The sequence below is a fragment of the Motacilla alba genome, chromosome 5 (assembly GCF_015832195.1).
Source record: "Motacilla alba alba isolate MOTALB_02 chromosome 5, Motacilla_alba_V1.0_pri, whole genome shotgun sequence".
Classification (NCBI taxonomy): Eukaryota; Metazoa; Chordata; class Aves; order Passeriformes; family Motacillidae; genus Motacilla; species Motacilla alba.
Window position 1 is genome coordinate 2,249,864 of NC_052020.1, and position 19,842 is coordinate 2,269,705.

At 38.9% G+C, this 19,842-nt stretch overlaps 1 protein-coding gene across 3 annotated transcripts in view; it reads right to left on the bottom strand.

The window, feature by feature from the left end:
- The window catches only part of NELL1 (neural EGFL like 1), a 286,471-nt gene that overhangs the window by 205,147 nt on the left and 61,482 nt on the right, over positions 1–19,842 (bottom strand). For all 3 annotated transcript variants that reach the window (XM_038139924.1, XM_038139923.1, XM_038139922.1), the window contains exons 6-11: positions 16,098–16,170; positions 15,772–15,854; positions 12,435–12,569; positions 11,488–11,590; positions 8,048–8,121; positions 1,700–1,799 (exon numbers count right to left, since the gene is read on the bottom strand). In XM_038139924.1, the coding sequence (XP_037995852.1) occupies positions 1,700–1,799; positions 8,048–8,121; positions 11,488–11,590; positions 12,435–12,569; positions 15,772–15,854; positions 16,098–16,170 (568 nt within the window). The remainder of the gene's footprint in view (positions 1–1,699; positions 1,800–8,047; positions 8,122–11,487; positions 11,591–12,434; positions 12,570–15,771; positions 15,855–16,097; positions 16,171–19,842) is intronic.

Here is a 19,842-nt window from a genome sequence, read left to right on the forward strand (position 1 = left end):
TGTCAAGGAGCATATATTCTACTTCAAGATATAAAAAAGCAACTTATGAGTGCTAAATTGAATTTATGCCTTTGTCAAGTTGACAAAATTAATCATATCTTTAGGCATTATTTTCAAAAGAATTTTAAAAAGCCATGATGAAATACAAAAAGAGGAGGTACTGTTTTAGCAGTCAGCTAAAGCAGAACTGAAGTGAACGTTTAATGTGTCAAATTGAATGCATCATGTAGCAGAATTCCTGGGAAGGGAAAATACAATTTCTTTCCTTGCTTCTAGAGATCATCACATAAATATACATATTCATTTTATATTATAAATAATGAAGCCAGTTTGGGAATGAATATCTAAAAAGAGGACCTATCACTAACAATAATATGGAAGTGAATAATTACGGAACTTATCTTCCATCAACTTTGAAGCTTTCATATTTCTAATCCTTTTAAGTAATGAATACATTCTTTTTCAGTACTGCACTACATCAAACTGGGCCATCTGTTAAGAAGTATCATTAAGACATCGAGCCCTCTGAGAGACAGAGAAGCAACATTTACTGCTTGCTTAAATAGTTGCAGATGTTTCGAGAAACTACTAAAAAAAATTAATGTGTATATTCTTAGACCATGACCCAACAGGGACTCTCAAACATGCTGGTCCCTGCAACCACATGCATGTGTTTTTAAGTTCAAGGCCTAAGTAAATATTTAACCATGCATATTTACTAATTAATATTTACTGGCAGAGGGAGAGGTTCAGAGCCCCTTCATTGCCATCTGCAATAGCACTGGAGGAATTAATAAGCAGGCACGACAAATATTCCAGCAGACCTCAATAACCATCTAAGCCTGCAAATGTTTAATGCTCATTTGGCACACCTCTTGCTTGAATTTCTGACATGCATCACTAAAGGCTGACACGGGAATCTTGAGAGACCAGGCACCCCTTAAGCTCAGCTGAGACACTGCACCAAGGGAGAGATGAGGAACAGAGATACAATACATAGGGAATGATTATTCACCAAGCAATTCACTGATTAGAACACATTTTAAAAAGAAAGCTAGCTCAAGTCTTAACCTTGTGATACCTGCACGGTCCTCATTTAAGGGGATTTCCTCAATTAAGATTTTAGTTATTGCCTGTTCAGTCAGGTCCAGGACTCACACGGCTGAAAGGAAGAGGAACCTGCATCTCAATATTCTCTGGAAGGAGTAAAAATGAGGTTCTGGGCTCTAGCATTAATTTTATAATTTTTGTTTTGCATTGGTACTATTTCATTGTCCAGCTTAATTCATAAATTAGTCCTGAGAGTGCTCAGATATAAATCAACCTCCTAATATCCATGAAACTAGAATCTTAATGCTATTTTTGAGATTTTAAAATAGAGACCTTAAAAAAACACTTTCAAAACCCTGCAGTTGCAGGTTTAAGGAACAAAATACATTTCTTTTTCAAATACAACATCCTTTTAATAGGAATTTTTAGGAGATAATGGCTCCTTTCCCCTCCAGCTCTTCCTTTTTTCCCTCCTCCTGCCTAATTCAGTTCAATTACAGCTTTATATCTGGTAAGTCTTCTAACCAAAGGAGACTGGTTTTAGAATCATGCTCATAGAGGTACTTAATATCTTACTAAAAAAGGATTGCTCTTTTCAATGTATTCCCCTATTGAACCAACAACTTATATTCCTTCCAAGCTGGCTTACCTCTACAAACACTGCAACACTGGTTCTCTGGAAGAACGTGATCTTTTTCTGAGCAGTTCAGTGGTGGACAGGTCTCTGTTACTTTTACTAAAACTCCATTCTGAAAATAAACAACATTTTAAAAAAATTACATTGGTGAAAATACATGCAGTGGCAAGAATCACATACTTTTCCATCCACAGCACTAGTAATCTCCAGTAACAACACCAGTAAATTAGCAAAAAGAAAGTTAAATTCATTTGTTCCACCATAACATCAAATCTGGAGTAATCTACAGTGCGTTTCTCTGCCCAGCATAAAAAAAAAAAGATTAAAAGACAAGGCACTTCAGCACAAAATTCTATGCTAGTTTGACCAAATATGTAGTCTCAAAGTATAGTTATCTTCTTTTCAAATATTTGAAGGAATTTAAGAATTTCAATCCTGCTTAAAGATAGTCTTCCTGCTTTCTGCAAATCTGAGCTTTATTCCTGTTATTTCCCAGTCCACATACTTCACTGATAAGTTATTCAACTCCAATTTACACAGCAAGACCAGTATTTTCAAGTGTTGTGTTGTTCTGTTGTATCCAAGAGTCTGTTCTTTAGAATTACTGATCACCTTATTTCCAAAGTTAGATCCTTCAGAGAAGAAAGCTCATCTTGAGAGATCCCTACAGAAACTGCTGTGTAAAAATCAAGCTAAAGACATTGCTATGATTTTGATTTCTAGATTTAGAATAAGACTGTGATAGAAGGTCTAGATGCTGGTAGAAACCTTCTGTAATCATAGACATAGAGTCTTCATGGGGAGATTTTTCCACAAAATTTTACTCCATCTTCTCCCATCCAGCAGATCAGCCTCACTCTGCCTCCAGACCAAACAGCTCTCCAGCACTTAGTTTGTTGTTTCTTAATATCTTGTCCCAAAACAGCCTCCTCTTTTGCCTTATCCCCCCCACTCCAGCCTTCATACCATAATTTACTTGTTCAGCACCCTTTCTGCAGCTGGGCCATCACTGAAAACTAGCAAGTGGAGCAAAAATTAACAACTAGGATTTTTGCTCAATAGGAACTACAGTAACTACCCCACAGGACTGTCCACACCTGTGTAATCTCATTTTCCAAGCTATGAAACTCCACTAAGAAAGCAGGCAGTCTGCAATGTTACCAAAACACCTTTTTAACATCAGTCTAGTCCTCACTCCTCCCAGAATATTTTTCATCACATCTCAGCTGTCAGAACAAAAAGGTGGAATAAGAATTTCTGCTTTCCTCAAATGAAAAAATTTCATTGTCCAGCTATCACAATTGCAGAGACAAGTTGAAAAACATGATACAAACACATCTAGGGCTAGGAAAGCAGAGGAAAACCAATACCAAAAAATAGACAAAACCTCATTAAAGCAATCATTCTCATAATCTGAAGGATCAGATACATGACTTTGAACAGAAGATATTGAAATGACCTGTGAGTGCACCCTGCATGAAGACCCATGTGCAGAAGCTTGTTCTCATAGCTACACAACACTGTGCCACACCACACCACACCAAAGCACAGGCTCACACAGGTAAAAACCTTTGCTGGTCATCAGCCTTGCCACTTCACCTCACCACACCAACTCAGCTCTGCCCCTCCAGGCTCCAGAAGGAGATCTCACAGCCTCGAGCTGCCCTACACACTTAGGAAACACCTGCTGAGTCTACAAGGCACAAATGATGTGCCCGAGGTGCCCAGCAGCTTGCAGAACTCACAGCTGAGAAGTGCAGCCAAACCAAAGAATGCAAATCTGACCATTCTGTAATCGCTGCCTGTCACTGCCCCTGACAGTACAATCTTCAGGCTAAGCAGGGCCAATTGCCTTTACTGGAAAGTTGCACCACTTGCTGTCATGAATAATGCTAAAAAAAACCCCACAGGCATCTGCTTTTCTCATTTTTTGTAAGAAAAAGCAGCTCCCTATAGCAGCACAGAGGGCACACATCATCAGAGCAAGTGGCCACAAGAACATGAAGTTAATGGAGGCATTTGGTCTCCTCCTGATCTCACTTCCACAAGGGAAAGGGAGGAATCCCCCATGGCTGTCTGTGCAACTGCAGGATCAAAGGTGACAGAAGAACCAGACACTGAGCCATCACTCACTATCACATTATCAAACAACCAGCTAGAAAAGCTCTGGCTGTAACTCATTGCCTATTTAAGCTCAGACAGGACAATTACAGCAGAAAGAGTAAAGCATGTCAAAATACCAACAAAAAGTGTTGACTGACAATAAATCTGGCCAGAAAAATATGGCAAGAAATGGTATGAAAGTCAAATGAGTGTCAGGATGAGTCAAAAAGCTAAAGACAAATTTATTCCAAGCTCACTGCTTCTTTAGTGACTCACAAGGAGATTAAACAACACAAATTGAGAATTCCATTAATTTAATGACAGTAAGATTTTATTTCCTTTATTTCTTCTATTTTCTGCAGAATTTGCATATTGGGAAAACAAATTAAACTTATTTGTAATTAAGTTGTAAAACAATTAAAACATTTCCATCTTGAGTATTCTTTGGGTTAAAATTAATTTGTTATAACTAGTACAGATCCAATTATAAGAATTATCATCATCAGATTTCAGATTTTATCCACTGAGATAAGTAAGAAGAGTTCACACTTCAGAATTATTGCTTCAGGCAGCCTTAGAAAAATTATTCCTTTTTACATTCGATTCACATATGTAGCAGTCATACAATGTGAATAGAAATAGATGTCAAAAAGACATTTTTTCTGGAATAAATATGTCAAGGCTCAATTGTGGCACACAATCCACAAAGAATGAGATCTGGAGTCAAAAATTTACAACAAGATAATTAAATTTCTTGTAATTACCAAGGTAAGTACATTTAAAAAAGGATTGGATGTAAGCCTAATCAGTGACAGGCAGTGAAAATCTGAGCAATAAACAGCTCATCTCCTTTGATCGGCACTGAAAATTATTTGCAAGATTTCAGATAAGGCTATTTTGGTGGGGGGTTTTTTTCCTGTCTGAATTTATCTTTGCCTTGGTTCCAGACAAGACAGGGTTGATCTCTGCAGTAGCCAGGAGGGGCATGGCCAGGCCAGTAGGTTATCCTACACCATCTCACTCGGAGGTGGGGTTGCTGGGGTCGAGAGGGAGCAGTCAGGTTTTGTTGTTCCCTGTGAATCGATCACCTCTTCCCTGTACCCTTTGTCAATACTATTATTGCTGTTATTGTTTATTTTCTTATGTCCTTGCTGATTCCAATAATGAACAGATTCCTGATAAGAACAGTAAACTGTTCTTATCTCAACCCGTGATCTGTACCTTTTGTGTCTCCAGTTGTCCTCTCCATCCCACCCAGGGAAGTGAAAGATGTGGTTTCAGTGAGAGCACCACATCCAGGAGAATCACTCCTAAGCCACAACAAGCTGGTATTGATCAGTCTCTTAGGACACAGTTTCAAACAGCAGCCTCAGTTGTCACTCTGAAGAAGTATATCATTCCTTATCTTTACAAAAAACTTTTTAGTCAACCTTCCTGAAAACTGTGGGCCCTGTCCATCTTGTATGGCACACTGTGACTGCCTGCTCCCAGCATTAATGAAGAGGCATTTATTTTTGTACCCTTTGCTGTCAAGCATGTCATCTGTTTATGAACAGGCATCATGTCATTCACAGGCAGCTGATCAACTGCAAATTCCCACTCCAAAAAAAGTTATAAAAATCTTTCCATTGACATTCAATGGCCCACATCACCATATGGGTGAAACCCAAAGAAAAGCCCTAAACAAAACAAAACAAAAAAAAAATAATAAATCAAACACTTATTGAATACAGAAAGGTGCAGTTATCAAAAGCTCATATACACTTGCATTTTCTGGCCTTCTCACCACAGAAGAGAGATGGTAAAGCTGGGAGAGATCAGCCATGGACCATAAGGATAAATAACAGACTGGAGCATCTCACAGGAGGAAAGGCTGGAGAGGAGAAGGGTCAGAGGGGAACCTACAGACACATATGAATACCCAGAGGGAGGGTGCCAAGAGGATGGAGCCAGGCTCTCCTGAGCAGTGCCCAGTGACAGGACCAGGGCCCACAGGCACAAAGTGAAGCACAGCAGGGCCCGTGTGAACATCAGGAAACACTCCTGCAGTGTGAGGCTGCCCAGGGAAGCTGTGGAGTCTCCGTCCTTGGAGATACTCAAAAGCCATCTGGACGTGGTCCTGAGCAACTGGCTCCAGGTAACCCTGCTCAAGTAGGATAGCTGGAGATAGCTGGACAAGATGACCTGCAGAGGTCCCTTCCAGTCTGAACTGTTCTATGATTGCTAGAAATACCTGTGTGCTCATTTTGTCATTGTAGATTCATCTAAAGAGTGTTTGTGGGCAGGATTCCAGCTGGGAATGGTTGTTCATGAATAATATCTGTGCTTATGGTTAAGAGGATGTGCATCATAAATATTTTTAGTCTGGATTAGTTTTGAAAAATTAAAAAAGGTCTCTCCACCTGATAAAGAAAATCTTTGATCTAGCTGGATCCATCAGTAGTATTATTTTTTTTAGATGAAAAAATCAATACAAGTTAAAAGCCTCTTAAGTTTGGATCAGTACCTATGCAAATAATAAGGAATCTATCGTCAAATAAAAATTGAAATGTGAAAATTCAATTTAATCTTTTTGACATTACTCCACTTACAAATATATCCTCCTTTAAAGACACAAAGATTTTTAAGTTATCTTTATCAACACTATTACACTGACAGCAGATGTGTACCCTCCACTGTACTCCTTCATGGGTCAGCAGCTTTTGAAACTCGATGTCAGTTTTTCAAGTCTGGAAAATTAAACCATATTAAATTTTGTATGGTCCTCCCCTATGAAGAAGTCCCTCCTTTTCTCATACAACACCTTGTCCACACAGGACAGAAAACAGTGACACAGCCACAGTTTGGCTCATCACCATTCATCCTTCATCTAGGGAGCATTCCTAACTGAGGCAGTAGACAAGTAGGTCAGATTTAGGAGGTCATGCTGAAGACATATTGAATGAACCTCCTGCACAGAGACACATCAGCCCACAGAAACAGATGCAAGCACCCTCTTAAATACTCTCCCCAGGCCAGTGAGGTTTAATGTTTTGTTGAAGCACAGATGTGGACAGAACTTCAGTTTGTTGGGGTTTTTTCTGAAGGCATGCATCAAATGATTTTTTATGGTGTAACATTCACAGATGCCATTTTGAATATTTATCAATACTGTCAATTAAGATGCAAATACCGGCTGCAATGTTACTGTAATTAACATTGCCATATCATTCTCCTTTTAACAATAAGCAAAATACAAAAGCTGTTTTCATTATTTTACTCATTCCTAATGACAGATATTTGATGGCTGGTATTTGCTTTTAATCTTCCTGAATGTACTATCATACTCCTAATGATGAATATAACACCCTTATTTGTAGCACAGAGAAGTTCCACAGACATAATTCAGATCACCCTCTCTGGTTTCACTTTAACTTGAAAATACTCCTGTTCTCATTTTATACATGTACTTCCACTCTCAAATAAACATTTTATGTCATATTATAAAAAACAGGAATCTTAGTCTGCCTTCCAAGGCAACAACCTTGCCCACATATTTGTATAGGCAGTGCTGAGCACCCCACACAGCTCAACAGTAACAACAGCAACGTAATTCTGCATAACAAGATGTTTTCACAACATCTGCAACCAGCTATTGTCCATCTCCATTAGTGAACATAAAATTGCTACTCCGTACACTGAGCTCCAAGCACAACAATAACCAGATCACTGTCATCTTTTCCAATGCACATTCACCAACACTCCCTGAACAGATCTAATGTGATCTCCTGTGCTCTTAAATACTGACTGTCATAGTCCAAATGTCATGAATTTGCCAAAAAGAATTCAGTCCACTACAATATTCAGTAATTTACCTCAATTATTAGAAGTGCCATATATAGTTTGAACAATACTAATGAAAATATAGAGTATCTCACACAATATAACAAGAAGGTTGCTTCAAATTTTAGCAATTTGGCTGAAATAAGTAATTTGCTCCAGAGGCTGTTACTTTTTTCTAAAGCTCATGAAAGCAGAGATAAGAGAAAACATTCTTCCAAATAATTTTGCCCATATTTCTCTTATCCTGCAAGGGTCATATTCCTGCCTTGTTTTCGTGTTTGTGGTTTTCAGTGACTTCAAGGTCACCTTTTTCAAGACAACAGATGTCACATTTGCATGAAGGAAGCCTAAAGAAATGCACTAACTTTTCGCTGTCACTTCTGAACACCACAGATACATTTAAAAACAGGAAAGGTTTATACAACTGAAACTTACTCGACATTCCCTGCAGCTCTTGGTTAATACTCGTTGACCTTCTGCTAGCACTTTGCCTCCATAGATACACTTTGCTGTAATTCGAGAGGAGGAGGGAGATTAAAAATTCATTAAATCAGTACTTAAGCAGCAAACAAATGCAAGGTATAACAAAGAAGTAAAACCAGTGTATTCACATACACTGAAAAAATATCAATACATTAAAAATATGATTCATTTTGCTTTCATCAGAAGTCAGTATCACATAAAATTACAAACAAAGTAACGAACAATAAATTCATTTTAAGAGAAAGTAGCCTCTTTACCCAACTAAAGAGAGGGAATAGGAGCATAAACAATATGTCTTGGACTAAATAACCTATCATTCAACAGAAAATGTTTTCAATACCAACATCACGTAGAGTAGTTACAGTATTTGTGTTACTAGAGGTCCTCATGACTCACTTCAAGAACTGGAGACATTTATTACCATCCAGTTCATCACAAGAACAATGTAAGCACAGATTTCAGTTAAGCCTTCGCATTTTTTGTGGGCCCAAAGGTGAACTTTTCAACTTACTGGAGGACTGCACAAACAGACTGGATTCAGTGAATGACTACAGAATAAATAAACTGCAAAAATCTATTTCAGGAAAATATTCTTCAGGCATACATGAAATATGTAGAATTTTCCCAGGAAACTGAGAACTCCTACTGCAAAACTCTTGTCTGAAGTTTTGACCCTTGTGCCAAAGATAAGTGGCTCCACAAATGAACCAAGAGACTGGAACACATGAACATTCCTCACTGACTTCATGGCAAAGTCACCTAGCTTGGGACTACTGCCACCATGAAGAAGGCGACGGGCATCAAGGCCACAACAGCAAACCAGCAAACAGCTTGGTCAATTATGACCAGAATTATCACAGTCCCCACGCAACTACATGTCTAAATTCCAATTCCAGAGAAGGACAGTAAATCCATCAATTAAAGAGAGCAGCTGGACTGTTACGATCTCACACAAATCAAGTATCCACTATAAAAGCGCCCTACATTACAAACCAGATCTAAGTTAAACACTGATAAAATAACTTTCTGCTGTGGTATTTCAGCTCTTTCTGTACTTGACCACTAAAAGGCTGACCTGTGACCCTGAAAGGAAAGTTATAAGGTGTGAATCCTATGCTGCAACCGAACAGTGCTTTAAGGTTTTGAGAGTCAAGCCACTTGCACAGTGCAAGTGTTCAGAGTAGTCTGTTCTCAAAAGACACACTCTATCTGGGACTGTTTTACCTGAATTTCCCTCCTGAGTGCCCAGGAAGGGGAAGCACTCACAGGTGCAAGTGTGTCCCACTTAAAGGTGATGCCAACAGTTCCACAGCAGCAACTGTCATAGCCAGATTAATTCCCAAATTTTGCTAGATCAATCTTCATGAACCTTCAGACATAAATTTGCTTCTAATGACTCTCTGTGAAAATGCTCATTTCTTAAAAAAAAAAGAGAATGATTTACGATTTTCAGGCTAACTCAGTTTTCATCATCATTAAAGCATTTAAAAGGAGGTGTCTTCCTTTTGGCATCCTAGTTTTCTTTGTTTTTCAAACGCTGCCCTAGTTTTTAAGCCTTACTGGTTGTGATCTCACTTCTGAAGAAAACTTCAGATGAGGAAGCTTTGTTTAAATTAGGAATCCCAGTAACTACTTTTAGGAGAATTTGAAATAGAGACACTTCCTTCTTTCTGTCTGTTTTCCGAACATGACTGCTTTTAACAAAAGAATGGACACACTGGAAAACAAGTTAATGTATGATTCAGAAAAATTTATCTAAAATTATAGTCTCTTGCCAAATATTATTTGAAATGCTAACACAAGGTGGCAGGGATCAAAACTGAACTGCCTAAAGCCCTTAACATATCAGACACTAGAGCTTTGCTCATTAACCCTTAGCTAAGATGGGAAAGTGTTCAATAACCAGCCATTCAATAATCCCTAGAGACAGCAAATTACAAGTGATGGTTCTATCAGAGCTAAATAGAAAAAGCACAGAGGAAATAACACCTGCAGTGCAGCTCTTTGGAAAACCTCTACAATTACTACTATCTACCTAGAGGTGACTAACTGTGGTCCTAGCACATCATTTTGTCAAGGAGCTGGCATTTACAATCAATTTCAATCAACTTCCATACGTCTCTTCCCATTGACTGACATGCTGAGCTCTTGTCAGAACAACGAGACAAGTTTGTGCCAATCACTGACAAAAGGCAAGTTTGATTGTTCATCTTCCCATTACAAATAACAGGAACAGTTTACTCATGAGGGTGTACACTGAATCTATAATTTTGTGCCTTACAATTTCTTTGTGTCAGATTTTGACTCTTGTGCATACATCCAGTTTCATGAAAGAACTTCCTAGACTTTCAGTGTTACAAATAAAAATATTTTGAGACAAATAATACAGGCCAGCATGGCCACTTTACCACCCAAGTACTCTGTTCATGAACATCTTTTAGTATGCAGAATATTCATGCTGACATACAGCTGAGAGAAATGAGATTACATGAGAAACAAGAGCAAGTGCAAGATCACAGCTAAAGGATATTTGTGCACAGAACTAACAAATTCAATGACTGAAGAAGGGTGACAGAATGCTAGAAAAGTGTTATTATTTTCCTAATAAATCCTAAAATAATTCAACATCCCTGTCCTAATAAATTATTGAAAAGCTCATGCATGAAGTTTACTCATCTTCCAGAGCAGATCAGGGGAAAGAGAATTTGTGCTTCTTAAGGTACAACTGGCATTAGTATACAGCTAAAATTTTCATACATAAATTGTCTTTGTTTCTTGTACTACTATTAAAGTAACAAATATTGAATATTCCTTCTGTGACTGTTACTTAACAGCTTTCATTCCCAGTAAAAGGAAGTGAAAGCTGATAATAACACCAATCACAAAAATGTACTTAGCTTTTCTTTCTTCTCATTAATTTATTTGGAAATTAATTACAGCAAACAATGGCTCCACACAGCGATATTAAGCCAAGGTCTGATATACTGTCATGTTTATTTTAAAGAACAGCCTTTTAACGTGAAACAAAAGACAGGCGAAAAGATAACAGTTTGGTTAGTTACTCATTACAAAAGAAAGTTCAGACCATAGGCTTCATGATCCTCAACATCAAGAGGAGATACCAAGTAGAGCCAAGTGAGTCTTCCCAACCCCCAACAGGATGAATAAATTTACACTAACAATAGGTAAAAATAGTACCTCAGAAATCTGAAATGCTTGTTCATTTCTCAGCAATTATTTATTTTCTTCCTAAATCATGTTTGCCACTATGACTCATGTTGCCTGAACTACCAGGATCTATGAAAATCATTACAAAATGTGCCTGGTGGCAGGACAAGTTTAGCTCTGCTAGAATAGAAGGCAGAACAGTGAGGTCTGTGTGATGTACTCACCCCTGCACACTTTGCAGCACTGACTGTCCACGTGCACAGGGAGAGCATCAGGAGGACACTCCAGAGGGGGACAGGACATCCTCCGGCATTCCACAACTCCGCTCTGAGCAAAGGGGTTCAGGACAAAAATCAACTACTGCTGCTGCAACGAGTGTGTATTTTATACAAAACACTAAGAACTATCTAAGTAAATGAAAATACCATTCTGGATTACAAACCTATCCTTCAGCAAGAGATTTAATCCCACCCAACTTCAAAATGAATTGAAGCACAGCTGAAGGTGAACTGCCTTCAATATTTTGATACATATTACTGATTTTACCCCCAAACCCAAAGCAAAATACATTAATTGGAAAACATAAGTCAAGAACATAAGCCCTACTTTCTGTACGCTGTTCCAATAATCTTTGAGGTTTTTAACAATCAGGCTTCTATTTTCTTGAGCAAACAAAGGCTCTCTTCAGATATTTATCAAATAATTTCAAAGATACATGTTTTGCATACTAATCCCTCTTTCTGTCCCTGTTCTTTTTCAGTCTGATAAATGCTGGAAACGGATCTGCAAGTTGTTACCATGCAAGATGCCACTAAGCATCTATGAATACTATTAAGAGAATGCCTCCTTTTTGAAAAAGCTACTGCAGTGAAAACAATTCCAAACCAAACACAGACAATGCCACTCCTTCACCCCGAAACCACAAAGTCCTCGCAGCTATAATTAGAACAAGTAAGAAAGCATTGTCAAGGGAAGGCAGATTTTATGTATGAAGCTTACAAAAAAGGAATGTCGACATTTTATTTATTTTACCATTTCCCTCTCTATTGTCCATGCTGCCACTAGACGCATACTAAAAACACAGTAATTCTCAGAGTGAACATTATGTATTCAAAGGCCATTTTCACATTTTCACTAGATCCTATCCTTCAAATTCTTCAGAAATTCTTACTTTGCATGTGCAATTCCTGCAGTGATCATCTTCAACCCATGAATCTTTGTCTCTGTAGATCAATCCATTTACTTGACAAGTCTTCTCACAATGACAGTCTTCCAATTGACTCAGTCTTGTTTCTGCATAATTTAACTATAAAAGAAAGTAACTTGAAGAGATTTCTGCAATTCAAACACATGGTTGAAAAAAGCAAAAACTAGTACACTTATTTTTAGCAAAACCAACTTTGACCACAACCTTTGAAACACTGAACCAGAAAATCAGCAGGTAAAAACTAACCCTATTCATCAGATTTTGATGGAGTTAGTAGTTGGTCATCCCACACTATGATCAATGGAGAAACCATGCTCCTGGAGTAAACTCTGGGCTTGTGGCTAGCTCTGGGAACACTCCTTGTTGTTACAACAGAAATACAAGCTTAATATTTAGCAGTAAATATGTGCATTCCTTCCCTGCCCATACAAAAAACTGGAAGATGACAGGCCTCAGTTCAAAAACATTTTTTTTCTGGCAATATAAATACAAGAAATTTTAAAAAAATCAAAACTTACAGGGAAAATTTTGTGATTCATGAAAGTATTCCTGGCTGTATAAACCCATGATGTAAACAAACCAGATTGCCTAGTCCATAAATGAAGTGAGGTGCTTGATTTTTCTTGAATTTAATCAAAGCCAAGCTTGAACCTTTTTGACTTCCAGCAAGGAAAGACTCAGTACAAATTTCTGTGCTGGAAGTCTTCATGTAACAAACACATCTGAATACAAAGCACACCCTAGTGGAGGCTCATAATTTACCAAAAGAAGTCATATTCCACTCAAAGTGCAGAAGATGCCCAGACAGATTCCAGTAGATTGTTAAAGCCACATGAATTACTTTAGCCATTATATTTAGAGTAACTAACAGTACCCTAGCCCAGCAGTGGGGAATGCTGCCATGTAACACAACCCTTTTCTCCTGCAGCAAATTAACATTTTAGCCAGATTGTAACACCCTAACATACACTGTGTCTCTATTTAAGGACACAAAATTAAATCAACTGAACATATCTACTGGAGAGATTCGGCATTAATTAAAATTATGACAAAAATAAAATAAGTTTTAAAAGCTAGGATTTATTAATCTTTAAAAGCAATGTCTTCACAAAACACAGGTAGGAAGAGGACATAAGGATGGTTAGCTTGCTACAAGTCAGGATCAAATGCTCCTTACAGAGCACTCCGTAACAATCTGCCATAGCCAGAGCTCTGCTAGACTATTCACATGGGCCCTGTGTCCCACCCTGAGCCCACCAGACTCAGGAGAGGTACAGCCCAAGCATTGCACAGCTACTAAAATTACTGGAGCCTGAAACCAGTAGCTGGATTTTTCCTTCCCAGCTCTGAGTCTCCGTAATTTTAATTTCTATAAACTGCACATACACATTCATTGCAAACAACACTCACTCCTCTATTCAATGCTGTGATCAGCTGTAACCAAAAACAGACTGACAGAGAAGCTGAAATCTGGATACAGTGGAGCCTAAAAACAACAATGAGACACCAAAACACTTTTTCAAAGCATGGTGTTCATGCTGCGCATCTCTTGGTGCAGGATCAGGAGCTAGGGATGCTCGCTGCTGTGCATGAGCAAGACATTCTCTGAGCACCTGCCAGGCCAAACAGGATCTCTGCAGGAAGCTGCACAGCCCTTCAAAGCCTTGACATGCATCATCCCCATAAAATATACTTGTGTCTACATTACTAACTCTTGCCTATTGTGGTTAGGACGTAAAAGGCAGATACAAACCTTAATGCTTCCCTCCAGACTCCCTATTTTTAACTTGCATTTTTCGAACAAGTTAATTTCCTTTCCTGTTGCATGCATTTTGCCTGGACAACAGGAAACAACTGCAACAAAACAGTCAGTAGACTGCTGTAACAGAAAAGGAATTTGCAGTGAAGGATTATGCCAGCACCACTTTACGAAAGTGCAGAGTCTTTGCAGTACAAATACTGTGTTATTTGCTTCCCCTCATAAAGTACTAGCAAGCAAAAATATAATTAACATCAGAGAAAGCAAGTTGCTCAGTACTCTGCATAATTGGAACTTGCTCATACCACCAGCAGGGCTCAAAATAATTGCTTCTCTTTCATACCACAAGCAGAAAACTGAACTAAAAGCTTGACATTTTTCATTTGGATCCAGCCTGTCCAAAGCATGTCAGCTGAGTAAGAGGATTGCCAGCATAGCGCATGCACACCCCAAAAAACAGTTTCTCCTTTCCTGTTGGGAAGGGAAAGAGCATTTGAAGGCAGTGCATTAAAAAGTATCATTTTTTTACACAAGCAGCACTGCTAGGCAAATTTTGTTTTGGAAATTCCTACAGTAACTACACTGAGAGTATGGGCATCTACAGGCTGGCTGCATCTGCACTGAAATCGAAGTAAGTAGCATGTAAGTGCTGTTTCAAAAGAGACAATTAACTACCCTCTACCACAAACCAGATGGTTCATCAACAGTAACCTCAAAAAGTGTTCAGATTCTCCTTTTAACACAGATCAGGGATTTGGTCACCTCTAAAACACAGTTTCCTATCCCAAAACTTCAGCACAGCCTTGCTGCCTTGGCTTAACACTGAGGTTGCCTGTTTATTGCAGGAGCAGAACCTAAAGAAAACTTCAAACATTTCAAACAAACAAAAAAAAAAATCCCCAACATTTTAGATTCCCATTCACCCTATTCATGATCCAAAGCTGGCAGGGAAAAGAAGAAAAAAAAAAACCACAAACCCAAGCACACAACCCATCACCTGGAGCTGATAAAAACTGATAAAAACACTGATAGAAGCCATTGATCAAAGGTGCTATCAAGGTCAGCACAGCCAGCAGGTTCACAAGCATTTTCATTTTGGGGCCCCATTTCAATTCCCAGGAAGGAGACTACACCAGTCCTGAAGACTTCACAGGACTTCCCACAAGAAAACATTACCCCTCTGACAGCATCACATGGTGAGGAAATTGTTGAAGGATTTCACTCTTTTGTTTCTGCATTTATCCCTTAACATGAAAGGGGAAATCAAGCTAAGGCTTCTTACAAAAAATCAGAATCTGGGTATTTTGTCACGACCTTACAAATAATAAAGCGGACAACAGAAACATTATTGAGCTTAAGAAACAACCATGGCGCTATGTCCACAAGACTACTGCAGACAGCAGGAAAAATATTGCCTCTACCATGAAAATTTCGAATCATTCTCATGGTATAAGAAATGGCATATAGAATAAATACTTTCATCTTTGTCTTATAGAAGGAAAGGAAGGAACTGGGCAACTGAAAAAAAGCTTAGGTACCTACTTTTGCAGTCATTTTTGCCAGGAGTTCTTGCAAATCCATGATTCCTTGCACCAGACTTAAGAAATCACTGCAGGTTGGGCATGCTCAACAGAGAAAGATTAAAAAAAAAAACAGAAAAGAAGGAAAGACACAATAGCCCATAAATAAACAACAATCTATCATACCAGATTTATCTGAACATAAAATGCAATCTGTTTATACAGAATTCTTGCCTTCTGGAAGTCAGCACATGCAAAAATAACAAGACTGAAAGTATTATTCTTAAAGCAGAGAAACAAACTGTATGAAAAATCTAAAATAGAGACAATAAAAAGATTGCTACTTACTGCGATTCAGATTGGGACACTGTGTTATATATCCATTAGGTATAAAGATGATTTTCACATCTTGAATAACACCCTTTGCAAAAGAAGAGAAAACTGGTAATACAGATTACAAACATTCACTTCAATCTGTACAAGCACTTTCACAAGTCATTTCTTCAGTGGATACAAAAAAAAAATTACCAGCTTACTCTACTTCTGAGGAAAATAACTGAAGGTGAACAAAATATAACTCCTCCTATCTCTCTGTGTGTTTGGAAGATTACAGCAATAATACTGCTTTCTCTTTTGTAATCACCAAATATAAGCTGCTTAAACGTCTTTAAATGGGATGACACTGGTGAAAAAAGCAGTGAAATAATATCCATTGCTCAAGCCGATGACACACTTTTCCAAAAGACAAAAAGAAAACACAGCAAAACTCTTCATTTTTTTAACCAAGTAAGACTGTGAAATCAAACACTGAAAAGACAAGTACCTCATGACAGATTTAAGTTTACACTTCCATTGCTTGGTTTCATTAAGCCTCCTAGCTCTGTATCTCAACAAGCAGTTTGGGTAACCGTGCCATCAGTCAGAATTCCACCCTCTCTCCAGCCCAGGCAGACAGAGAGATGCCTTGTGCAGGACTGGCAGAAGGTCAGTGCAGGTTGTTTGGGGCTCCTGAACCAAACCAGGCACGACAGTGGGGAGGCAGGACCTAATGGTCAGTCCCTGCCCTGCAAGGACAGCCCCACAGGAAGCAGCAGACGCCCAGTGTCCCTCCACACCTGGGCCCTGAAGCACCACAGACACTTCAGACAGTCCAGAAAATGCTGAAGCTTGTGCTTGTTCTCTTAAGCTCAGGATGAAGCATTTGCTGCATCTGTGACTGTGCAATGTACTTACTTCATAGGATCCACTGGCTTTAATAATGTCATGGCCACTAAGGGAGAGGAGCAAGGGAAATCAAGGGACCTCTAGTGCTGATATTTGCACTTCCCTTGACTGTTAATCACATGTTATGACAAAGCTCTACCTCCTCACAGACAGAAAAATTTCTTTAAACTGAAAAGAAATTTATCATGGCAGCAGTTATTATCTAATTAAATTACTGATTCACCAGACTGTGCATTAATTTTCAGTTAAATTGCAATAGGGTGAATTTTGCAGACAATCATCACTTGCTCACATGCCACCCATATGCCACATGCACTCACATGCCACCCAAAAATAGAGGCCTCAGATAGTCCTTAAAGCCTGGCAAGGCAAGGCACATTTACATGCTCATCTGTGAAAAGAGCAGAATGTAATCAGCAGGCACTGTTTTCTGCTTACTGTCTCATGATCAAATATTAACTGAAAATATTAACAGAGATAATCAGATCACCCTGTCTTTCTTGCAGAAGTATATACATTTATTAACCTTTTCACCTATGAGAGTAATGAAACCATAAGTACTAAGTAATACTGTCACTGGAAATAGAACATCCTGAAAGCCATTTTACACACTTGCTGTCAGCAATCATCAGTGAGAAATTAGAAGGTGAGGCAGAAAAACATACTTCAACACTAAAGCCTCTGCAGTGAAAAGCTCAACCCAGAGTAAATGAGATTAGAGAGTTCCACCATACCATATTGCCTAGCAAACGAGACACCACCCAGAAAGAAGTAATTTCTTTTCTCCAGCTTTTTTTTTTTTTTTTAAGGTGCATCTTCAAATGTGATTGCTGCATCAGAGTCACACTGCTCAACTGTCTTTTGGACAGATTTGAATTTAGACATAGCCTGACGAGGAAACACAACTATTTTATGTGTCTTAATTTCTGGCTACATGAAAGCATATTACTATGTAATAACATATGAATATGAACTTCACTAACCTGGATGACTTCAAGGTCTATAAAACACCTGGAAATGAATTATTATGATCAAACATACAAGTAAACTTTTCAAGGGCAGAAATTTTGCTGATGTATTTTTTTACTAGAAAGACTTCATTGTAGGCAAACACTTATTACAGCCATAATTACTGTTACGAATATGAAAAAACTCTGGTTATTCCTGCTTCAGCATTAAGTCTAGGCTGACAAGAGCATGGATCTGTCCTTAACAGTGTGATGTCAGTGGTCAAAATCTTTCCAGTTTTTCCCTCTCCAAGCAGACATGACCTTTATGTTATCAATAAAAATATTTGGCTAATGACAATCGAAGTTTCAGCTCAGCATCAGGACTTGCTAGCTTGAAGAGCCTTCATCTGGTGCAGGCAGATTACCAGCTACACGATGAAATTCAGGTTCTGCAGCACTAAAAATCAAGCCCATCCCATGAGGACATAATGCAAAAAGCCCAGTTAATTGCACTTCTCAGATATCTACTACATAGAACAGTCCTCCCACATCCTGTGAAAAGGCTCATATATTCTATGAGCTCCCCACTTCTGCATTTTTATTTCCTCCTTTGCCTTTCATACTCCTTAAAACCTACTTCTCCCACAGAGATAATATGATCCACACAGCTGTGCAAGTTGCACTGTCCAGGGCTGGAAAGACTCTACATGGTGGCACCAGCAGACATGCCTGAAACTCCTGTGCCCTGGCAAAGCCATGCCAACAGCCCAGATTCCCACTCCATCAGCATCCTGCTGCTCCCCTCAGGGCAGCCCTGCCAGGCACCTGAACACCTGCCCACAGCACCACAGTGATTTTCACCTTAGTCCATCCAACTCTGAGTCCAAAATTATTAGAGAGTCATATGACTGTATAAATTATATACATGATACTGTGCAATAAAAACACCAATATGCTTCTCAAGCGCCTAACATACAACCCCCAGACACAAGCAGGATCAATAGAGCCTGCTCTAGTAGTTATGAAAACTACTGTCTTGCAACATAAATCACCTTCTCACCATGGCATTCATAAGCTCATTTTTGCACTGGCTCTTTGGAGGGACCCTGAGGAGGAAGGGCTCTCCTCAGCAATAAAACAAATTTTGCAGATAATTCTGATCCTGACAGCAATCAGATCCATCTTAGAGAGTGCTCCATAGATATCTGGCATCAATCTTTTTCTCCCTTTGGCTGCATTTTCTTAAGCTTCCTAACCTGATGATAATGGTTGTCATCAGCGCTCAGCCCTGAAACCAACCCTGAATTCGTGTGGCTGTCCTGGCTTTGTCCAGCACAGGGCTAATTTTTGCAGTAGCCAGGAGAGAGCATGGCAGGGACATGGGAATTATTCTACAGCACTCACACCATTGCAGGAGGCAGGGGAAGGGACTCTCTTCCATTGAGGAAGAGTTCCTTATGGTCAAGAAAATGTGGAGGAGAGAGGCCATCCAGTACCATCTACTATCAGGAATGTGTAAATAATTTATTCTCCCATATCTTTTGTTAATAATATTGTTGCTGTTACTGTTCATTTTCTTATCTCATCACTCTTTCCAGTAAATTGTTCTTATCTACACCCATCATCTTCACCTTTTGTGCCTCTAATTCTGAACTCCATTCCACCACAGTGGGAAGGGGGAAGGAAAAGAGGAGTGAGAGAGAGCAAAGTGTGATTTGAGAGAGTCTTGGCGGGGGGTACTGAACTGGGAAGAACCATTCATAAACCATGACAGCCTTAATTTTCTATACCCTCTTATTCTATACCACTTATGTCCCACCCAGATCCTCCACCTTCCAACTACATAGATATATAAATATACACAATCACAGGTATCATTTCCATAGTCAATGGCCATCCCTCCAAGATGTCTGTTGAGT